Source organism: Mytilus galloprovincialis, chromosome 4, assembly GCF_965363235.1.
Source record: "Mytilus galloprovincialis chromosome 4, xbMytGall1.hap1.1, whole genome shotgun sequence".
NCBI classification, from domain to species: Eukaryota; Metazoa; Mollusca; class Bivalvia; order Mytilida; family Mytilidae; genus Mytilus; species Mytilus galloprovincialis.
In genome coordinates, this window is record NC_134841.1 from 88,730,139 (window position 1) to 88,754,970 (window position 24,832).

At 32.8% G+C, this 24,832-nt stretch overlaps 1 protein-coding gene across 1 annotated transcript; it reads right to left on the bottom strand.

Moving 5' to 3' along the window:
* Positions 1–1,781: 1,781 nt before the first annotated feature.
* On the bottom strand, positions 1,782–3,745 carry LOC143070830 (complement C1q-like protein 3). The gene is made up of 3 exons (XM_076244953.1): positions 3,661–3,745; positions 2,637–2,705; positions 1,782–2,210 (listed from the first exon to the last, which is right to left on the bottom strand). Exons 1-3 carry the CDS (start codon positions 3,719–3,721, stop codon positions 1,825–1,827), a joined length of 516 nt encoding a protein of 171 aa, XP_076101068.1. The 5' UTR covers positions 3,722–3,745; the 3' UTR covers positions 1,782–1,824.
* Positions 3,746–24,832: the final 21,087 nt, after the last annotated feature.

The window sequence follows — 24,832 nt, forward strand, 5'->3', positions numbered from 1 at the left end:
TATGATATTCTTTGATAATTTTGCTCTTCATTGTTTTATTTTCAAATACCTTTGCCATGATCATTACTGAAGATATATTTTCGTAGAAATGCGCATTTGGTGCATAAAAATTGACATTTTAATGTAATTACTATCACTAGTACTGGGTCGACACCTCTTCTAATGGAATGTTAGTCCCCGAGAGCATTACCAGCATAGTGCCTAGTACTTTGGTACTGGAATGAAAATAAGCATTTCGTGTACAAAAAAAAATAAAATTTGCTATTACAAGAATATTGAAGTTTGTTTAAATTAAGGAACATATCTCCCTCATGCAAAGCTCTGATTTCTTGTCAATGTTTGTCTAAACTTTGTGTCCATTCAATTTAATACGCTGTTCTTGTTTAAAAAACATAATATTTTCAAATATTTTGGCCTAGAGTATTACGAGAAAGATATTTCATGTCAACATACTGATCTGGTGTAGAACAATTGGTACTGAAATGTTATTTTCCTTCTCGCTCTGAATTACATTTGTTTTCATTGATGTAATGATTTAGATCATTTTGTATCAGGCTTCTGAACATTTAAATTCAAGTGTATTTTGACACCTTTCTAATTACGAACAAATGCAGAAGAAAATGTTCATTTTGTTTAGCAACAATATTATACCTAGCAGTGAAGCAGCATATCGATTTCACGGTCTTTTGTTTGACCCAGGTGGTATCTAAACCCACGACCTCCCTGACTTTAGGAGAACACAGTTTGCTTGTCACAAGTGCTTTTGATTATATAAAAAAGAAGATGTGGTATGATTGCCAATGAGACAACTATCCACAAAAGACCAAAATAACACAGACATTAACAACTATAGGTCACCGTACGCCTTCAACAATGAGCAAAGCCCATACCGCATAGTGAGCTATAAAAGGCCCCGATAAGACAATGTAAAACAATTCAAACGAGAAAACTAACGGCCTTATTTATGTAAAAAAAAATGAATGAAAAACAAATATGTAACACATAAACAAACGACAACCACTGAATTACAGGCTCCTGACTTGGGACAGGCACATACATAAATAATGTGGCGGGGTTAAACATGTTAGCGGGATCCCAATCCTCCCCCTAACCTGGGACAGTGGTATAACAGTACAACATAAGAACGAACTATAAAAATCAGTTGAAAAGGCTTAACTCATCAGATGGACAAACATACAGTGGACGTGGCCCGGTACTTATACATCCCGACACAAAAAGACACAATGAACAGATCTTAGAGCTTGTTTAAAGCCACTAACAACTAATAAAAAAATCATGCAATTAAGACTAAACTATTAATCCGTACACATCCAACCTCCAATGGATTTAGTGTAAAGACGTCATAAACAGCCAGAGAAAAACATGACCTTGTGCAATGCCAAGTTACAGGTATCGACAGATTGTAGTTCCATGAATATGTATATTTAGTTAGCTTTTAATTTACTGATAACAAAATCAATATTTATACCAATAAAAACAATATTCAATGATCTTATTACAGTGTTGAATAGGTAACCTTTTAAAATAAGTTTATTTAAAGGAGCGACAAGTTTACATGGATTGCACTTTTATCGGTTAATATAAGCATTAGATATAATGTAACAGATAGTGCATACATTTACGTAAGTCAAAGTAAGTGACTTCATGCACTTACATAATTAAGACATGAGGTATCAACTGAGTAACAAACTAGGCTATGCGGTAAGTTAAATACTGCAGCCGCTCAAAACCACTACAAAAGAAAACAAACAAACAAAGTCTCCAGGATTCTCAAAAGTATTTATTATGCTAAATTTGTACTTTTTAAGCGATGAAATAACCAGAAAACATTGACCATTCTCGTCCAATTATACCTTCTCCACTATGGTGGTCCTTCTTTATGGAAACCTTGTCTCCTGTCTTTAATTGTAAGACGACGTTTATCGTTCCAGTCGAGTAATTTGTGCCAAAAGTCTTTACTTTCATACCTTCATTTACCCATAGCTCACAATGCAAATGCTTTGAAGCAGTTGACCTCATAGTTGCAGATATCATATATAGGCCATTTCTAGGGGATGTAAATACTCCAGTACTAGGAGAATAATGTCCACCAACATTTGTCTTTACGGAGTCAAATATTATGATCTGATTGACTTGTGGAGTTAAATCCTTCGACAAAGTAGCAGTAAAAGCTGGGATAGACGTATGACCTGTGAATATTATATAAAAAAAAATTGTTATTATCAAAATCCATAAAGCTGTTCTGAGAAAAAGTACCAATAGTACTCGGGTAAATTCAATGTTAATTTCTGGGATTCACTTATTTTTGTGGCTACCAATTTTCGAGAATCGAGAGAAAGTTTTGTGTTTTAATGAGTACTGTATTTCATGGATTCTATAAAAGATTTAGACAACCGTCTATAAATTTGTATCTCATTTATATCTAAAATGGTTTACGTATACCTACTAGATCGAAAAAAAATCAATAAATCTTGAAATATCATTATTCGCTATTATAGTATATAGTATTGAGATTGCTCACTAAAGGTTTTCTTATTACCAGTACATTTAGTTAACTTAGTTTCCTTTTTGTGTCTTGTAGAACAATGCTGTTGTAAAATGTTATAAAAACTTACCTCTCCCATATTCTTTACTGTTCTTCAGTTTAAAGATAATGTTAAATAGATCTTCAACTATCTCATTTTCTGTGTTATAAATAAAAATAATAACAAATATTATCTAATGATTTCATAATCAGAAGTATTGTTAATTTTCATTTACAAAGATGCACTTATTTGTTAAGTAACTATCAGAAACAAACACAAATTTGTAAATAAGAAAGATGTGAGCTCACAAAACACAGGAAAAAAGTCATCTCAATAAGGATTTTGTCCTATAAACTGAATCAAAATTGTAAAAATGAATATAACGTTTTAAGATTATATGCTTGATTCGTTTGTTGAAATGTTTTTAATTCATCAAAACTTCTCTGTGCATGCTGAATTTTGTAAGAGAGGCGAAATACACTTAAGAGATATTTTGCCGATCTCACAAAATTCAACTTGTGACAGTAACTCTGAAATAGGATCTGATCAACTAAACTGATATAGAGGAGTGCAAAGGCGGTATCATTGATAAGAAACTATGGGTCTATAGTGAATTAGAGATAAATTGGGTTGACTGGAGAATTGCAAATAACATTTACGCTTATTAATGTAAGTTGAATCATAAAATCAGTATTTTTTTAAATATATATTCTGTTTTAATATTAAGTTCAAAATATCCTTTAACTACATTATTATACTCACTTTTTATTTTAAATTTCTGATACAAGTAACAATCATGTATGCATACAAATGCAAACCAAATAAAAACATAAAATTTCATGCGTCCGAAGCAATAACGAATACTATTACAACATAAGCAAAATAATGTTATTCCTATCAATAGATCAAATTGCAATTAGTAACAAGAAATAAGAAAGAAGCAGTATTTTAGCCTTAGATAGATTCTCAACTAACTCTAGGAATTGTTTATAGCAAGTCAAGACATTTTTTGAGTATATATAGACTGTTTGAAATTTCATTGGATCTTAATAATGCATTTTCTTATACTTTGCTCTATTATGATACGTATATAAATCATATATGTTTGACTTACTATGGCACTGAATCAGACTTCCAAAACAAGTCAAACTTGCTGAAAGAACAATAAGAATCATGTCTGCAGTTGTATTGTGTCGGCTTCGATCACATAGAATTATATATATATATATATTTGTTCCAGCCACAACAAATACTATGATGGATAGAATTGTAACATCTGTTGGTAAATATGATATAATTGCGTCCAAAATTATGGAAATTGCATGATGCATATAGATGTGTCAATGTTTTTGCTATCTTTTTTCCAAACTTTTAAAAAAAGAAAATGTTTCAAAAAATAAATATATACTGTATAAAAAAACACCATATGTTTGAAATATCGTGATGAACAACATACATTGTAAGTCCTTTTGATAAATGGTTAATTTGATATCGCTGATTCAAATAGAAAGGTATATATGATATAAAAAAACACCTGTGACTCATACCATTCTTCAATTGAGCTAAATGCAACAGATTAAAGAAGCATGGTTAGAGGTAGATTAAAAAAAATATTTATCGAAAATAGAAATTGGAAACAGGAATTCAGAAATGAAAAGTAACCGTCACTACTGTATTCTTAATTTGGTGAGTTCTAACTCATTATCTGGATTGAAAATGTTGATAATTGTCGACGAAGACAGTTGACTTACCAATTTCTGTTATAACAGTGTTTTGGATTTTAACCCTGAGGATTCAGACAACTCGTACATTTCAAAATGTTTCTACATACATTTAGTAATTATATACGTTATGTATCACCATGTATTAACAAAAAGTGTGTGTTTATAATCAAATGGTTTGTTCTAAGTTTCCTATATCTCCTCGATCAAAGTACACGCCCAGTGTTTCTGTCAGGTTTTTTTCTTCATGTATTTCTTTCGTAGTAACATTTTATTCGTGACATTCCTAGTTCAAATTTTTCATGAAGAAGCATAACAAATAATCAATTACCCTTATCACATCACTGCTATACAACATACCTAGTTGATACATCTGAAGTCGAAATAATTATTCAATATGTTATCATCAAGCCAGTTAATTCAGTTATTGTTTTAATTTACAAACAGTATCGTCAGTTAACATGTTATTATTAATGGAACTAATCAAGCCATATGAATCTGATGTTCAGTAATTGTCGTTTGTTGGTGTGATTCATACGTGTTTCTCGTTTCTCGTTTTTTATAAAGATAAAACCGTTGGTTTTCCCGTTTGAATAGTTTTACATATGTCAATTTGATGTCTTTGATAATTCGGTGTTGAAGACCATACTTTGACCTATAATTGTTTACTTTTTTTACAAATTGTGACTTTGATGGAGAGATATCTCAATTGAAATCAAACCACATATTCTAATAATTACATCGGAATCAATGTACGATATCAATTTCAATTATTTAATTGGTTAAGATAAGTTAAAAAACACAACGGAACAGACTATATATATAAGTCTATTAAAGTCATTTAACTCCATGGTAAATAAAGGCAACAGTTGTATGCCGCTGTTCGAAAGTAATAAATCGAGTAAGAGAAAAAAAAATCCGGGTTCTAAACTAAAACTGAGGTAAAACAGAATAACATTACGTAGAAGCTAACGATTGAGCAACCTTGGCCTAGGGAAATTCATACAGAGAGCATGTGGTAAAACGTACATGCCCCTCTTTAATAATAATTAAATTTTCATTTAATGTCAACAGCTGATTCAATTATTTTTATTAGAGCACAATATCTCTGAACATTACAGTTGAACTAAAATGACACTTTTTACTTTCATAGCTTTTTGCAAACTGAAAACAGAACGTCTGAGAAATATCGTGATATAATAAATGAACTCAGTTTAACATTTCACATGTGGCAGTTTTCATTCATTTTCTCTATTTTCGGGTTCATGTTAAATGAAACACATGATGCAGATCAATAAAGGGAGGTAATTGATTAGATATCGTTAATAATAATTGTCGCTTTTGTTATTGCATTGTTTTATTTAGCAATTTATTATCTTTTCTTTGATTTTTATATCCAAATTAATTACATATATACAGCTCCGACATTAATAAAGCACTTTCTATTCCATTATCAAATATAAAGATTCTTATTAAGTACAGGTCAACGAACAACTATTTCCGATATTCATTAAAAATGATTCGAAATCAATTTATCTCTTTCTGATATTTGTGGTTTTAAACGCTCTTCAACATTTTGATTGCCCTTTCAACTGTTTTTTATTCGAGCGCAAATGATGAATTTTGAAATAACCTAAAATAATATTCTTTTGAATAAAGACTTTTTGAAAGAAAAATTATTATCTCCCCATGGAAACTTATCAACAGCATATTGTTATTTCACACATTTTTTACTGAATATATGATGTTTTATTTAAAATGATATCTGATTTTTATGAATATAGAATACTTTTAGAAAGAAAAACTATATGAAAGCTTAGTTTGGACATTTTTATAGCAATTCAAAATAATAACAGTTCCTTCAGCATGGAAATGACTATAATATACCTATACAAACAGATAGGTGAATCTTTTCACAATATCATTAAAGTGGAGATAAATTCTTATAGGATTGTAAGTATGTTTTATTTTATCACCTTGCACTTTAACATTTTGACTAAACAATATGTTCAATATTCTTACCAGTTGAACAATTTGGTTTAATAAAACAAATTGCAATTTGGTCAAAATTTGAACGAGTTGCAATTGGTGGAGAGCAACACTAACAGTGAAGTCACTGTAATCGATTTTCTTTCTGAAATAATCAATAAAATGTGAAACTTTTTGCCGTTGCCTCTTTAAAAGATTTTGAACTGTTTTTGACTTGTTAACTTCTTTTCCGTTTAGTTATGCTAAGAGTTTGCCAAAAGCCCTTTATCCAGACTGCAGAACTGACACCGTAATTGTTCTTTCATCTGCTTTAATGTATTACCCTACAGTCCCCTATGGTTACCTTCATAACCAAGCAGGCAATCAAAAATATATTTCCTTCTATGGTAACGTCTTTTTTATATTTCCTTCCAAAGACGTTAATATAGTCTTATTCATCATTGAACTCGTTGTAAAACCTTTACAACCTTATCAGAGGCATTGAAAGGAATATAAGTTTTACTCGTTTATCATTATACGAGTTTTGTAAGTAGAGAACTGGACAAACAAGCTATGAAATCAAAGAACTTCATAAATTTTATTAATAATATATGTGCAAATTACCTTTTTTGCAGTGTAAAAAAATATTTGGTCTTTTAGATAAATTACGCGCTTTTGATGTTTCTGTTGAATCACAGTCTATGACCACATTAAAAAGAGACTTGTCTAAATTGTACTTTTTGATAAATTCAACAGCACTTACCGTTATGTCGATACTATTTTTTCGTTAAATAATCAATAGTTTTTTTTAAATACTGCCGAATTTACTAAATGTAATTTACCTTAAACAAATCAAATGTCAACGCTAATAACTGTCCTCTCATAGATGTGGATTAATTTTTCTCTTTTTGATGGTGATGTACCATCTTTTGGTGTTTCACAACGCGTTTGATTTGCCGTGTCTGTTGTGAAATTTTAGACTTTAACGAATGCATTACCGGTAAATTATTCGAAGTTTGATTGTACCGGGAGAAAAATTATCTCAAACGAGATAGTCCATCCTCGTTTTTATGAAGATGTTGTTTACCGTGCCTGGAAATTAGTAACGATTCTGGTAAACTTGTCGATCCTTTGAATAAACGTACTTTAAAAGGTTACCACTTCAACACTGTCATTAGATCTTTGAATTTTGTTTTAATTGGTACTAATATTGACTTTTTTTATCAGTAAATTAAAAGCTATGTAAATTTTATTTTTATATACATATACACTTTGATAGATCTACAATCTGTCGACTAAGTATCTAGGCATTACACAAGGTCATGTTTTCTAGGTCTGTTTATAACGTCTTCACACTAAATCCATTGGATGTTGGATGTGAACTAATTGATAATTCTAATGCAACAAATTTGTAACGTTCATTTTGATTGGATAACGTCACATATTTACATGGCATCAATTGACACTTGATGCTATGGGACGTACGCGCAAGCTCAGACGGCATATGGTAAACTTTAAATACATGTGTTAACGTTGTTTTCAGTCAGTTTCATTAGAATGGAGATAACAATATTGTATTTTAAGCTCCGACGGCATCAATTGGGGATTTGATGGTCGCAAATACCCGTTTACTGTTTCCGCTAACGCGTCGCCAGTAAACTTAATTTGCGACCATCAAATCCCCAATTGATGCCGTCGGAGCTTAAAATATAATACTGTTATCTCCTAATTAAGTCATAGATGCTGGTTTTGTTTATTGATTGTTATTAACTTTGAACTAGCTGTTAGCAATTGTAAGAACTTTCAGATCTGTATTTAGTGTGTTTTGATGTTGGGATGTACAAGTACCCGGTCAAGTCTCTATGTTTTTGTTATATATAGTTCTATTTGTATCCATCTAATGAGTTAATAGAGATAGGAAGATGTCAGTGCCAATAAGACAACTCTCCATCCAAATAACAATTTATAAAAGTAAACCATTATATGTCAAGGTACGGCCTTTAAGCCTTTTACAACTAGTTTTTATAGTTCGTTCTTATAAAATTAACGAATATCACGGCCCAGGCCATGTGTAAATTTACAACAAATCTATGGCTTCCATGAATTATTTCGATTCTAATAGGACAAATACGATCATTAAAAACCTAAAGCGATGATGGGTATACCGTGTGTGTGGCTGTTCTATTTCACCCACTGTTCGATAAATATAAAACAAATCTAATAAACCTGCATGAATGATTTCTTAACTAACCGCTAGAAAAAAATGTGATTACTTTATTTACTTCTCAGTAAACCCAACATTTGCAATTTTAAATTTACATTTTTTATCGTAAGCTACCGTCAAATTCACTGTTGACATGTTGTAACCAAGGAGCCGCCGTGTTGACTTGCTGAAATCAGTAAATGCGCGAATAATGCAATACAACAGAAAACAAGCAACACCTACCTCAAAACTTTATTCTAATGCAATTGTATCCGAGTTTAGAAGGTAAATCATTACTGGAATTTCGCGGAATTTTAATTTATTTTGTTTTTGTCCATTTTTCCGTTCTCTAATGTGTAAATTCTTTTTGTTATGCGTCAGAATCAGAATAAATGTTCTGTTAGGTTTTATTCAATTGTAATTGTTAACACAGCGAAATCCACAACCGTTTACACACAGGTTACGATACATGTGGATTTACGTGGGAGGCATATTTAAACAGCCATTTATTTACATCTTGGAGTCTGCGCCAAGTATAGATATATCGAGAATTTTATCACGGTGTTGTTTACAAAGCGAAAGAAGCATATGAAAGGCCGATCATGTCAAAAACCCGATAAAGTAACGCGTTAACATTTAACGCGATAAATACAGTTTTAACGCGTTTAAATAAATTTTAACGCGTTATTTTTAATTGTTTAACGCGTTAAGCACAAAACTACAAAAAATTACCGAAAATACTTTCTTCTTTCGCCATAACAACGTTTTAAGGCGTCAGATTTTACTCGAAACTTACCAAATGAAATGGCCACATGTGTCATAACTTTGTCAATTAACGCGATAAAGTTTATTGATTTTCAGCACATTTTTATTATCATCGTCATTAATTACTTATCGCATTAAATAAGAATTAACGCGTAAAATGAAAGTTTAACGCGTTAAATGAAGGTTTAACGTGATAAAAGAGGGTTAAACGCGTTAAAAGAAGGTTACAGCGTAAAAAGATAAGAAAAATACAACTTTAACGCGTGACAATCATTTTTAACGCGTTAAATGTATCTTTTACGCGTTAAATGCAACTTTAACGCGTTTAAAGCATCTTTAACGCGTTAAAAGCATCTTTAACGCGTTAAATGCAACTTTTACGCGTTAAATGCATCTTTTGTGTTTTATCGCGTTAAACGATGTTTTATCTAAATGATATTTTAGGGACGACATCAAAAGTTCAATGTAGGATAAAAAACTTAATTCACATAGTTTTTCCACTGACCCCCCCCCCCCCCCCCCCCCCCCCCCACCCCCCTCTTAACTTAATTTGGGAAAAATTGATTTACCAATAGGGATATATGTAAAAATCGATTTTAGATATACAAAACTTGCAGAATTTTAACCCCCCCCCCCCCCCCCCACCCCCAAACTATTTGATTTAAGTTTTTTATCCTACATCGATCTTTTGATGTCGTCCCTTAAAGACCAAACAGCCTATTCATTTCTACCAGTGATTTTTCCTTAAAATTTTGTGTGAAGGTATTTCATGATTTGAGGAACAAAATATAATGAAAAAAATTGGGGGTCACCGGCTTAGTTTTGTCACTATAGCAACCTCAGTTTCGTGTTTTCCCGAATATTAACATAATATTTGCCTGTTATCTAAACTCTCAAAAAAATCCTTTATATCAAACTTACAAGCATAATTCTTTTTTCACGTTAAACAGTAGATTTGTATCTATCAAATACAGGTTCAAGAGTTTAAGACTCATTTTGTTTTGATCTATAAAAATATGATTTAATTCATTCCCGCAAAAAATAAAACGTAAAAATGAAAAACGTTTCCAGTATTAAAAAATATCTACCAGTGATTTCTTCATAAAAATTTCAAGAAGGAAAGTGCCATGTGTACGTTTCAAAATAAAGCAAAAAAAAGTGTATGTCACCGACCTTTCAAAAAAGTTATGAGTAATTTTCATGTTTTTTTCTCGCTCGTTTTGAAGAAAAGAGTTGTCTTTCTTCAGAACATTGCATCTGACGTCATAGTGCAAACTTTTTAAGCTGGCGCACTATTTGAAAAAAAATCGCAAAGTGGACGTTTGCAACCCACATTTAAATTTATGAGAATAACAACTATATACACCAACTTTATTAATCCGGTAATACAAGAGATTAAATGCATGTATCAAATCTTAGGGTGTTGTTGCCGCAAAATATTAACCTTCAGAAACGACACCATCCTTCGGAATGGAAAATTGTTTGAAATAACCTTTCATGCCGCTTTTGTTATAGGAAAGTCTGTTATAGACAGATTAGCAAAATTATTGAAAATAAAAAAAGAAATGAAAGATGGCACTTAACTTACATACTATTTGACCATATCAGACTAGATGTGTGTGGGTTTTTTTTTTCGCGTCAATTTCAGAAGTTTGCCGTAACGAAGTCATTCGCTACTGTTGACAGACGGACATACAAAAGCATGGACGGACTTCTTTATACCATTATTTTTCCCGACTAAGACGACTGTATAGAAATTATTCAATCTAGTTTGTGAATTCATTATTTCTGAATATTTAAGATATAAGGAAATTAAAATTATACGTATAATATATGAATTAATAAAGTTTTTGATTCTAAAACGTTATACATCTATCATAAAATACAATCCCTGTTATTACTACCTCACGTGTTTTGAATAAACGAGACAGTAATTACAAGATACAAAAAGTTTTTAATTCAAAAATTAATTTAGAAATAATTTCCGTGGAAAACTACATAGCAAGATTTGTCAAACAGAATAAAATATTATAAATCTAAATCGCTCATATTTTAAATTAAAACAAAGACAAGGTTGTTGCCGGCATTGGAAATCGAAATTTGTTTTCAATCTTTCCGGTCATAGTTGTAGCTAAACGAAAGGGAGAGATTTTATGTTGGATATTATTCTTGGAGCATTAGTTTTTGTCACAAGTTACATTTACAACAATTTAGTTTTAAGCACCGAAAATTTTGATTTTAATTCACATTCGCTGATTAATATGTTTTGCCTTACAGCTTATTTCCTACTGCATGTAGGGTAAAACTTTGGTTGGCTTCCTTGCTTTGTTTGTATAAATATTTATTCAAGCTTTGTAAGTAAGATTGACATCTTCATATATAGGTATGTAAACCTGTATATATAATATTTAAATTCAATTGGACGTTATCAAAATATAATTATACCACATATACAAACAAAGCAAGCAAGTTAACCAAAGTGTTGATCTACATACATTATGAAATTAGCCGTAAGCGTCAGTGAGACCAGGCGAAGAAAATTTGAAATGAAAACAAACGAAAATTACCCTTTGTTATAATTTTATTTTTACTATAAGATTTTGTCAAATAAGCAGTATAAATAAATTTTAACTTCATTGCAAGATCGTACATTATTTTACGAAAATCATCTCGACATCAGTTAATACATGCAAACGTTGCCAGTATGTCAAAACTTCTAGAAATAATTGTTTATCGACCTGACTTTCTTGAATACTCTATTTTTTAAATTTTTGAAAAATTGACATTAAAATTAAAAGGATCATATCATAAGAAACTTATGTACTAAGTTTGTAGTTGATAGGACTTCAAATTCATCAAAAACTACCTTGACCAAAAACTTTAACTAAAAACTTTAACCTGAAGCGGGACAGACGGACGGACGAACGAACGGACGCACAGACCAGAAAACATAATGCCCATAAATTGGGCATAAAATAACTTTCACCTATCAAATTAACATTTACACAATCGGCGCAAATGAAAGACAAAATCTACGCAAGTGAAAGAATAAAAACAAATGAAATGCAGATCGGCGCAAATATAAGACAAAATCTACGCATGTGAAAGAATTAAAAAATGAAATGCAGATCGGCGCAAATAAAAAAAAAAGTCGATATCAAAATGTATTTTTATTATTTTTAATAGAACAACTGTTAAATATAGTGCAGGAACTTTTGTGTTCATTTGTGTTAAATTTCCACAAAATATCAACGCGACGCTTTATTCCTCTTTTCTTGGGAAAAGTATTTTTAAGCGTACATCATTGGAATCCGTGAAAAACGCGATATAGGACGTTATAATTTGACGTTTTTTTATTGCTAGAAACAACGTCATAGAGCTTTTATGTCACTACCAAGTTGCGTTAGTTGATGCGCATAAACAATAGGCTGTTTGGTCTTTAACACGTTAAAGTAATGAATCGTAGCAACGTATTTGTGTTGAATTTAACGCGTAAATGTGATTCATTATGACACATGTGGCCAGTGCGACGGGTATTTTATCGCGATAAAAGTCTTTTTTCACCTACGGGTTAAATCCCAAACTTGATAATTGTTAAGTTTAACGCGTTAAATATATTGATTTTTTTACGCGTTAAAATCTTGTTTTAACGCGTTTAAACTGTATTTATCGTGTTAAATGTTAACGCGATACTTTATCGGGTTTTTGACATGATCGGCCTTTCATAGAAGCACGTCATATTAGAATGTACTGTTACACCACTGTCCCAGGTTATGAGGAGTGTTGTGATCCCGCTCATATGTTTTACTCCGCCACATTCTGTATGTATATGTCTGTCAAAAGTCAGAAGCTAGTAATTCAGTTGTTGTCGTTTGTTGCTGTGTTACATATTTTTTTTTCGTTTATCTTTTTCTTCATTAATTAGGCCGATAGTTCTCTCGTTTGAATTGTTTTTCATTTGTGATTTCGGTGCCTTTAATAGCTGATTAATGTATGTTTCATTTGGTCTCTAAATGAAATTTGTCTCATTAGCAATCAAACCACATATTCTTTTTTTTATAAATATATATATATTTGAAATTCGTGTTTTAATTGATGTTAAAACGAGGGATCTTTTTCTTGCAAAATAATTGTATTGTGATTTATATCATACGTTTTAGAATAAATTATAAGTAGGGATGTCAAAAGATCTGAAATTTAATACTCGTAAACTATACATAAATAATATATAATAAACAAAAAACAAAAAACAAAAAATGTTTAATGTAAAATCTTGATTCATAAATGTGACTAGAACACAACCGTAAAAAATCGCGGGCATATACAGCTTGTAAACTGTTGTAGGATGAATTTTTGTAAAAGATTTAAGACTGGAGAATTTATATAAGGTATCAAAAGCTTCCTTTTTTTCCCAAAGTTTGTTATGTGTTTCCTTTCTGTTAAGTTCAATTATTTTTCGTGTTTCTGACCTTATACCACAATTATTCTTCCCCTTGGCTACAATGCATTTTTAAGTAAAAGTCAAATTAAATTTAAGATTTGCACCGCTTCAAACATGAAATAAATGAAACTGCTTATAGACCATTATTATTCTTATAAAATGTGCTTCTAGGACAATCCATCAGTGCTTTTCCCTTTGAGAGCCCTATTAATATGCCAATTGTAAGATTTGAATCTCGTATAAATGACTCAGGCTCAGGGCCCTGATCCCGAAATCCCGGGCTTAAAAACATGAAATCCCTAGGTGCGTCTTTTAACAAAATTCATATCCCGACATCCCGAAATTAAAAAAAAATATTCCCGTATCCCGTAAAGATCAATCCCGAAATCCCGAGCTTAAAAAACCCGATGCCGACGTCCCAAAAAAGTCCTGCCTCCCTCTAAGCTCTACCCTACTTTCATTTTGGCCAAATCACTATTTTCACTTTCAACAATAAATTTTTATGCCCCCATTTATGGAAATTATGTTTTCTAGTCTGTTCGTCCGTTCGTTCGATCGTTCGTCCTTCTGTCCGGCTTCAGGTTAAAGTTTTTACCTTCAACAATAAATTTTTATGCCTCATTTATGGGAATTATGTTTTCCAGTCTGTTCGTCCGTTCGTTCGTTCGTCCGTTCTTTTGTCCGGCTTCAAGTTAAGTTTTCACTTTCAACAATAAATTTTTATGCCCCATTTATGGGAATTATGTTTTCTAGTCTGTTCGTCCGTCCGTCTGTCCCGCTGCAGGTTAAAGTTTTTGTTGACGTAGTTTTTGATGAAGTTGAAGTCCAACCAACTCGAAACTTAGTAAATATGTTTCCTCTGATATGATCTGTCTAATTTTAATGCCAAATTAGAGATTTTACCCCATTTTACGGTCCACTAAACATAGTAAATGATAGTGCCGATGTGACATCCGTGTACTATGGACACATTCTTGTGTCCACATGTTTTACTTATTTCAATATATATGCAACTGGTATGATTGTAAATATTTCAGAAAAAAGTAGACAGAATACAGATAGTCTCTGTGTATTATAGTAGTGTTTGCAGGTGTTTACAGGTGGATAAACGCGAAAACATAATGGTCTCTAAGGAGGTATAATAGTTGTGGTTCTTGCGATCTAAAAACCATGATATGGAGAACACTCTGATTGGCTTATTTATTTTTGTAATCTATCATACGATTGGTTGTTCTTGTGCATGTTAAAAACCGGAAGTCTTATCTATGACTAAAAGTCAGTCTTATAACGGAAACAATACCCGGACACTTATTTTGTCGTTTTTCTCCCAAAATAACTCAATCTGAATAATCATAAGAATGGATGACAAATGCGACTATGCATGTTATCAAAGAACACAGAGGCATGATGGTTAATTTATTGTGGAAGGAAGAGAAGCGACACACAAAATGAGGTCGTCTCGTTTAATAGTATAGATGTCAATCTATTATCGACTATTCCGTGATTCTGCTACTGTTTTATTATCGTCACACCTAGATAAAATCTTCTCAACGATATCAGGGTTATGATATATTACTCAAAACATGCAGGTCGTCTTCTTATATAAGACCCATTAGCGGCGCTCAAATCAAACCAGTTGGAAGACCTAAACAATAACAAAACTGAGAATTAATTGAAAATTATGAATAATAAAGACATTTATTTATTGACATTCATGGCGGAAAACTTAGGATAGTCACTCATACTTGTGCAAAACTACCCTCTTTACATTTGAAGCTCCCTTTTAAACGTCAGGGTGAGAAACTCAATTAAAACTAATGAAATGTTTTTTTAATCTAAGAGTCATTCTATTTATACATAGCTTATACGAAAAGAACGACCATGACAATCACCTCAATCTTTGCCGGGATCACTATTTTTTAATGGAGGATCTCGATTTAAAATTTATTTACTGAATGTTGTATTCCGAATTATTCATCTCGGCTGATCCTTTGTCATAGCAGAAACAAACCAGACGAAATGTGAGCTAATGTTCACTTGTAATACCTCCGCTACAAGTATTCGGTAAACTCGGTGATAAGTGTTGGATGTGAAAACGCATCTACAAGGTTAAGCATGCTTACATCACTAATTTTATCAATTTCAAGAACTTCCGATTCGTAGTGCCTCAGATGGTAACTTCATTCACTGCCATGATATGTCAAATATATGTTAGTATTTGATCGTTCACACTGTATAGTTTGTTCACAATAAACTTGATACCAAATGTCTGGAAGTGCTGCGTTTCAATTTTTCTGAAGCAAGTTACACAACATATGTTCACTTAGTTCAGAAAGTTGACTATTGCATATATATGTTTTAAAGATAAACAAAGGCAACAGAAGTATCCGCTGATTAAACTTTATATATCGGTTGAGCGAACAGAAATAGGAGCTTCAAACTAAAACAGAGGGAAAAACGTCAACTATAAGAGAAATCAGAAACACTGTGAAGTTCAACAAAACAAACGCCAACATACCACGAAACGGACTATTTGTTAACATCTGCCACATTCCTGACTTGCTACAGGAAATTTTAAGAAATAAATTGTGGGTTGAACCTTGTTAAAACAAATATCGCTGCAATGACAAAACTATGTGACAGGAAAACAGTACAAATATACGAGAGAACACTTAGCATAGAATAACGCATGAATAAATAATATAATAGTACATTTCAAATCAAACCCGTAAATTTGACAGTTAAGGACGCATAAATACTTCCATTGTTGAGAAAATATATGAAAAAAAGGGACAGACAGTTACAGACATATACCTGGCAGGCAACTTAGCCGAGAGAATTGGAACCTTAATTTCTATACAATTTTCTTGTTTTCAAATTGCCAAAGAGACAAGCCTTATAAATAAATACGCAATACTCCCTTATGTTTTCGAAGACTTGTGATTGAACATTGCGAATTGTGTTTGCTTAAACTTGTGAGGCAAACATTTTACATGGAAGTTAAGGCAATGTGCAATTTATTTCAAGGAGCACATAATAAAACAGGAGAAATTGATTAAAGACTCAACAACATAAAAACATTTGTCGGTACATTTTACGAAAGGCAAGTGTTAATATGTTTAGTGTGGAGCGGGCACGTCAGTTACTGCTAGTAGTCCTTTGTTAATTAATGTATCATTGTCATTTTGTTTACTTTCTTTTGTTACATATTCTGACATCGTACTCGGACTCATTTTGAACTGAGTTTTACTGTGCGTATTATTGTGTGTTCGTTTTTTCTACAATGGCTAGATGTATAGGCTGAGGATTTAGATCTAAAAAAACATGTTAACCCCGCCGCACTTTTGCGCCTGTCCCAAGTAAGGAGCCTCTGGCCTGTGTTAGTCTTGTATATTATTTAATTTTAGTTTCGTGTGTTTATTTTCATTATCGCTGAACTAATATACCGTTCTGTTTAGGAGCCAGCTGAAGAACGACTCCGGGTGCGGGAGTTTCACGCAGCATTGAAGATCTATTGGTGGCCTTCCGCTGTTGTCTGCTCTTTAGTCAGATTATTGTCTCTTTGACACATTCCCCATTTCCATTCTCAATTTTATTTAGATACGCGTAATCACGAGGATTTTTAACAATATCGGGAAATAACGGCTTATAACTGAGAATTACAGATTCAAACAGGAAGGACGCTCATCTATTGATAATGTTTTATCATTTCATGATATCGTATAATTCTTGTTATATTATAAAGAGTACGGCGTGTTTTCCTTTTAGAAGATATTCTGAAGGTAAAAAAGTAATATGACTGAAATACCGAATTCGCAAAATTCACAAAAAGTTCTTTATCAAATGGCAAAATAAAAAAACTCAACGACGTCAAAATAATAGATAACAACTCTTATATTATAAACTTTGTACTGGCATTTCCCTTTGTTGAAAACAGATTCAATTTTATAGAATTAATTAAAGGCAACAGTAGTTTACCGCTGTTCAAATAGAAAGTCATAAATCGATTAAACATATTTTTCGGAGATTATAGACGTGTGAACTGTGCCAACTAACTCCCAAACTGAGTATTTATGCAAAACTATGATCCAAATTCCACGGTCTACACATGCCAATGTTGAAAATCAAGTTATCGAGTAGAATTTTCATAGTTAAAGATATGAACCAGAAGCGAGCTCTACATTTCTGTTACAGTCACAATAAGTTGACCGAAATGATATACTTGTGTCTGAACTTACTTTGTTTTCAACGAGTGCGAGTTGTACTTTGGGAAATAATTAAAATAATTTGTTTCTTTCACTATTTAACCTATGTCATTTTGTGTCCTAGTCCTACTTGTACAATACAAAGCAACTAAGTTCAACACAGTCTATTACTTGCAGAATTGACATGATAAAAAAATACATTGTATTTGAAGACCGTTTTTATTTCGCCTTTTGTTAGAAATTTGAAAAATAATTTCTTATGAAATTTTCTATTGCGTGGTTTTGATATTTCCTGTGATTTTTATAGCTTGAATTGCTATACCGTCTGTGCACCTGATGTTATTTTGGTTTTTGTTACATAAATAAGTGATTCAAGAGAGACAGTATCGCTTATCTAGCAAACCTCGTACATTATAAGTCATATTGAGAGCATTGATAAAAATGGATTCAATTTAACAAAGGGAACCCGACAAATTGTCGTTCCCTTAAGGTTAAACGAAGATAAAATAAATATTTCTATCAAAACGGTTTACTGATAAAGTGTTTGATTCTAATAAATGCCAATCTGTAACTTCATTTACAAAATCAATAAAGAAGTTAACATAGTGTTATCTAAACTGTAAAACAGTTATTTTTGTGTTCTAGTTATTAGACCGTTTTTCTCTTTATATACATACATATATATATATTTGCGAAAGCAAATTTACAGATCTAACACTGTTGGGTTGATGTTTAGACGAGTTGTATATACATTATGTACACAGCCATGTATCACCATCATTGATGGCGATCCGATGGATACATCTGTTGTAGGGTTGTCACTGACTCAGACGTACTTATGAATATAATTATTTTCTGTGACTGTATCTTACATTAATTTGTAGGATCCTTTACTATAGATAATTTAGCTGATCTGTAACAATAACATCTTCATGCCTTATATATCATGTACTGTAGTACGCCGCTAGATTAAAACTGACGTGGAAAGGTAACACATGGCCAGCGAAAGCTCTTTTTTTGAGAGCCCAGGTGGTCGTGTGGTCTAGCGGGACGGCTGCAGTGCAGGCGATTTGGTGTCACGATATCACAGTAGCATGGGTTCGAATCCCGGCGAGGGAAGAACCAAAAATTTGCGAAAGCAAATTTACAGATCTAACACTGTTGGGTTGATGTTTAGACGAGTTGTATATACATTATGTACACAGCCATGTATCACCATCATTGATGGCGATCCGATGGATACATCTGTTGTAGGGTTGTCACTGACTCAGACGTACTTATGAATATAATTATTTTCTGTGACTGTATCTTACATTAATTTGTAGGATCCTTTACTATAGATAATTTAGCTGATCTGTAACAATAACATCTTCATGCCTTATATATCATGTACTGTAGTACGCCGCTAGATTAAAACTGACGTGGAAAGGTAACACATGGCCAGCGAAAGCTCTTTTTTTGAGAGCCCAGGTGGTCGTGTGGTCTAGCGGGACGGCTGCAGTGCAGGCGATTTGGTGTCACGATATCACAGTAGCATGGGTTCGAATCCCGGCGAGGGAAGAACCAAAAATTTGCGAAAGCAAATTTACAGATCTAACACTGTTGGGTTGATGTTTAGACGAGTTGTATATACATTATGTACACAGCCATGTATCACCATCATTGATGGCGATCCGATGGATACATCTGTTGTAGGGTTGTCACTGACTCAGACGTACTTATGAATATAATTCTTTTCTGTGACTGTATCTTACATTAATTTGTAGGATCCTTTACTATAGATAATTTAGCTGATCTGTAACAATAACATCTTCATGCCTTATATATCATGTACTGTAGTACGCCGCTAGATTAAAACTGACGTGGAAAGGTAACACATGGCCAGCGAAAGCTCTTTTTTTGAGAGCCCAGGTGGTCGTGTGGTCTAGCGGGACGGCTGCAGTGCAGGCGATTTGGTGTCACGATATCACAGTAGCATGGGTTCGAATCCCGGCGAGGGAAGAACCAAAAATTTGCGAAAGCAAATTTACAGATCTAACATTGTTGGGTTGATGTTTAGACGAGTTATATATACATTATGTACACAGCCATGTATCACCATCATTGATGGCGATCCGATGGATACATCTGTTGTAGGGTTGTCACTGACTCAGACGTACTTATGAATATAATTATTTTCTGTGACTGTATCTTACATTAATTTGTAGGATCCTTTACTATAGATAATTTAGCTGATCTGTAACAATAACATCTTCATGCCTTATATATCATGTACTGTAGTACGCCGCTAGATTAAAACTGACGTGGAAAGGTAACACATGGCCAGCGAAAGCTCTTTTTTTGAGAGCCCAGGTGGTCGTGTGGTCTAGCGGGACGGCTGCAGTGCAGGCGATTTGGTGTCACGATATCACAGTAGCATGGGTTCGAATCCCGGCGAGGGAAGAACCAAAAATTTGCGAAAGCAAATTTACAGATCTAACATTGTTGGGTTGATGTTTAGACGAGTTGTATATATATATATATGTAAGACTCAGATCGACGTCCGGTCTCTAATCGACGTCCGTTCCTCAAATCGACGTCCAAATCTGACGTCACAATGAAATAACATTCCAAATCGACGGCCAATTTTATGTCTATCTAATCGACGTCTTTTTTTTTGGCATTCTCTAATCGACGTCCGATCTTGAGCTTCTCTAATCAACGTCTGTTTTGGACACAAACTTAAAAACAGAAGTGAACCGATGGCAGCTGAAACATTTAAACCTTTAAACATATTAATTATGGGAGACAAATAAAATCTATTTAAAAAGAAATGTGTGTTGTGTTTTTTCTTCCAAATTAATATACATACTAGACTAAGGATGTAAAAAGGTTGTGATATCAATTTTTATATAAATTTTAGAGATTGGTATGATTTGCAGAGAGAATTTCGAAACTATACACAAGATTTCAAATAAAATGAAAGTGAGCAATTATTAACCATATGGCTTTCAACAATGATAAAAACCCATACAACAAAGGCTATTAAAGGCCACGACATAAATAATGTAAACAATTCAAAATAGAAAATTAACGGTCTTCTATATATAAAAAAATCCGAAAAACAAATATGACAGACATAAACCATCGAAAAACCAATGCACTGCAGGCCCATACAGAATATGTCGGGGTTAAACATGTGAGTGAGCACCGCATTTAATCTAACACAGTGGTGTAACAGCAAAACATAATGCCAATTTCTTGCGTTTACGTTTCATTCCCCGTGTAAATTTCAAGAAATCTGTTTGAAAAAAACCTTACAGAGTCCGAATTATAATATTCTCAAAACAATTGGCTGTGCATCTTAACAATTTCTTGTCTATTGTTGAAGACTGAATAAAGATTCTAGATTTCGTTTGGTTTTCTTTGTCGTTGGGTTGCTTACTAATTGCCATACATTCACATGCATGTAATTTATTATTATGAATAGGAATCACACACTATAATGTGGATCAATTGTATTAACTTTTTATCAAGATAAACATTAATGTAGTTATCAGTGACAATGAGAAAACTCGTCATCCAAATCTATACTATTAAACGAGAAGATCTCATTTTTGGTGTCGCTTCTCTTCTTTCCACAATAAATTAATCATCATGCCTCTGTGTCCTATGGGTACAGTGCATAATTGTATTTGTCATCCATTCATATGATTATTCAGATTGAGTTATTTTGGGTGAAAAACGAGAAAAAAGACGTCCGGATATGTTTCCGTCATTGGGTGAAATTTTAAGTCAGCTTAGACTTCCGGTTTGCGTTTTTCTGTATACTTTGAACATACATTAATACTACGAATACAGTGTATTTTCTGTCTTATATCCGTCATTGGACGAAATTTAAGTCAGATTAGACCTCCGGTTTGCGTTTTCCTTTTACTTTGAAACAAATACATATACTACGAATAAAGTGTATTTTCTGTCTGATATCATTTTCAAGTTTACTATCCACGGCAGTCACAGTATTTAATAGAGAGGGTCTGAATAATATATCAATGACCGCTGTGGATCAATTATTAAACTGAGAATTGACTGTAAAAAAAAACACTTTCGGGACGTCTGGAACGGGTGTTTTTAAGATCGAAATTTCAGGATTGACCATTTCGGGATCCGGGATTTCTTTTTTCGAATTTCGGGATGTCGAGATATTTAATTTGTATAATAAATTCATAACCTCGGGATTTCATGATTTCAAGCCCGGGATATTGGGATCAGGGCCCCTACGCAGTGGCGGATCCAGAAATTTTCATACGCAGGGGCCCGTTGACTGCCTAAGAGGGGCCCGCTCCGGTCATGCTTCAGTGATTCCCTATATAAGCAACCAATTATTTTCCAGAAAAGGGTGGGGGCGCCCCTAAATCTGCCTCTGCCCCGACCCCCCCTTTAATGAATGCTCATAATATACAGATAAGCGCTAAAATTATTCATGTGTCATTAAAATTAATAGAGAACAAACAAAACAAAAGGATTTTTTTGTGGAATAAGGAGGAGCCGGGCTAGAAAAACAATTATCATCCTGTCCCAAATTACCTATGACTTTTGATACCTTTTCTGAAATACTAAAGTCACTAAATGTTTTACAAAAAAAAAGAAGATGTGGTATGAATGCCAATGAGACAGCTCTCCGCAAGAGACCAAAATGACACCGAAATTAACATTTAAAGGTCACCTAACGGCCTTCAACAATAAGCAAAAGCCGATACTTCATAGTCTGATATAAAATGCTCCGAAATGACAATCTAAAACAATTCAAATGGGAAAACTAACAGCCTTATTTATGTACAATAAATGAACGAAAAACAAATATCACTGAACCAGTGAATTACAGGCTCCTGACTGGAATGTTCATATTACATGTACACTAAATGTATGTTCATAATGAAATTTTTAGAAAACAAAAAATGTGAATTTTGGAAATAAGTACCTATGACTTTTGATACTTTTCCTGAAATTCTCAAGTTATTAAATCTTTTACAAAATTCTTCCTACAACACTTTACATCCTTTCAAATACGCTCTAAATGCCCGCGATTTCGCGGGTGTGTTCTAGTAACAATTTATAGAAGTAAACCATTATGGTTCAAGGTTACGCCTTCATCAAGGGAGCATGTATGTTCTCAGGTAACAGTTTGAAGAAATGTATATGGAAAGTATGTATAAATGTTTGAAAACTTAGTTGTCATAAGAACCCTACAAAACATGTATAAGTATAAGTGTAAATTAAGTCCAGTATTTTATTATTTATTGATATTGAACATGAATTAAAGACGACTACAATCAATCGGACGACGTTTAGGCAATACATTACGTCTGATTAGAGTATAAAAATATTGGACGTCGATTTGAGAATGTGACGTCAGATTTGGACGTCGATGTAAGGAACGGACGTCGATTTGAGGAATGGACGTCGATTAGAGGCCGGACGTCGATCTGAGTCTTACATATATATCAAGTATAAAGGGTACAACATTACCAAAAACACAATAAAACGAACAATATGTTAGATATCTCGGATAACAGATATCAATAGCACGATGACAAATGAATCGTGTCAATTCAAATTAAGACTCTATCAAAATCTTGAAATTTATACAATTTAAGCGAACGCTGGAACAATTTTAAAAGTTCCAAACACGGCGCAAAGACTACAAAGATATGCCAAAATAAAAATAGTTATTCACATCGTAAATAACTATTTTTATTTTGGCATATCTTTGTAGTCTTTGCGCCGTGTTTGGAAATTTTAAAATTGTTCCAGCGTTCGCTTAAATTGTATAAATATCAAGATTTTGATAGAGTCTTAATTTGAATTGACATGATTCATTTGTCATCGTGCTATTACCGAGGAAGGATATCTGTTATCCGAAATATCTAACATACTGTTCGTTTTATTGTGTTTTTGGTGATGTTGTACTCTTTTAGACTTGTTATATATTATATTTTGTTGTGTACTGAATCATATTATATGATCCATCGCCCCGTAAGATTTATCGTTGACTATTTATTCAGTCATTTCATGTTTTTAATTCTTTTGTCACACCATAGTAAGTATGACTGTTCTCAGGTATAACAAAGAGTTTTGTATTTTAGTCCTGGTTTCTATGATGAGTTTATTTATACCAAATATTTTTGCAATTTTACTTATTTTCAGATCTTGTTATTGGATGTTTTTCTCTACTTTAATTTGAACTTTAACTTATAGCTGATTATGCGGTATGGACTTTGCTCATTGTTGAAGGCCGTACGGTGACCTGTAGTTGTTAATGTCTGTGTCATTTTGGTCTCTTGTGGACAGTTGTCTAACTGATAATCATACCACATATTCTTTTTTATATTATATCTACCTATTATAGTTGTCAAGATCATTGGAAACGAAGAAAATCGTTATGTAAGGAAACTAACTCATAAGGAGTCGGCTGATAATTTCGACAATGTTGACCTATTTGTAGAATTTGTCTTGCTAGATTATTTTTAATGAGTCAGTTCCTATTTATCTTTGATAGTTTTCAAGGTAGCAGGTAAATTATGTTTTTTTAAATGCCATTTTAAGGAAATCACTTCAACTAAAAGTGATCATTCAGTTTTGGTGTAAACGGACAGTATGTAGATCTCAATAGTATAAGCCAGTTTCTGTCAAAGTCATTTTTTCTTCTTCTATGTATATAGTGGTTTTCAAAATAATAGACACAACTAGCATTGTCCATCTTAGTATCATGTTAATCCCTATTCACTACAATAGTATCATAGTTGTTATAAAACATTATTCAGATTTGGAGTTCATCATATGGTTAACATCCAAAACATTGTATTCCCCGAAATTGTAAATAGAAAGGTAAAAATCTGAGTTTGTGCTCATTCATTTTAAAAGCTGTAATCCTCTGAAATATGCAGACAACTTAAGATTCAATAACCCAGTAATGGCAATGAGAAAATCCTAAACATGATATA

Bases quoted from the DNA above. Each gene is read 5' to 3' on its own strand.
- LOC143070830 (XM_076244953.1), bottom strand. From the start codon at position 3,721: ATGATTCTTATTGTTCTTTCAGCAAGTTTGACTTGTTTTGGAAGTCTG. The intron at 2,706-3,660 runs GTAAGTCAAACA...TTTATAACACAG, and splicing joins AAGTCTGATTCAGTGCCATA to AAAATGAGATAGTTGAAGAT. The intron at 2,211-2,636 runs GTAAGTTTTTAT...TAATATTCACAG, and splicing joins CAGTAAAGAATATGGGAGAG to GTCATACGTCTATCCCAGCT.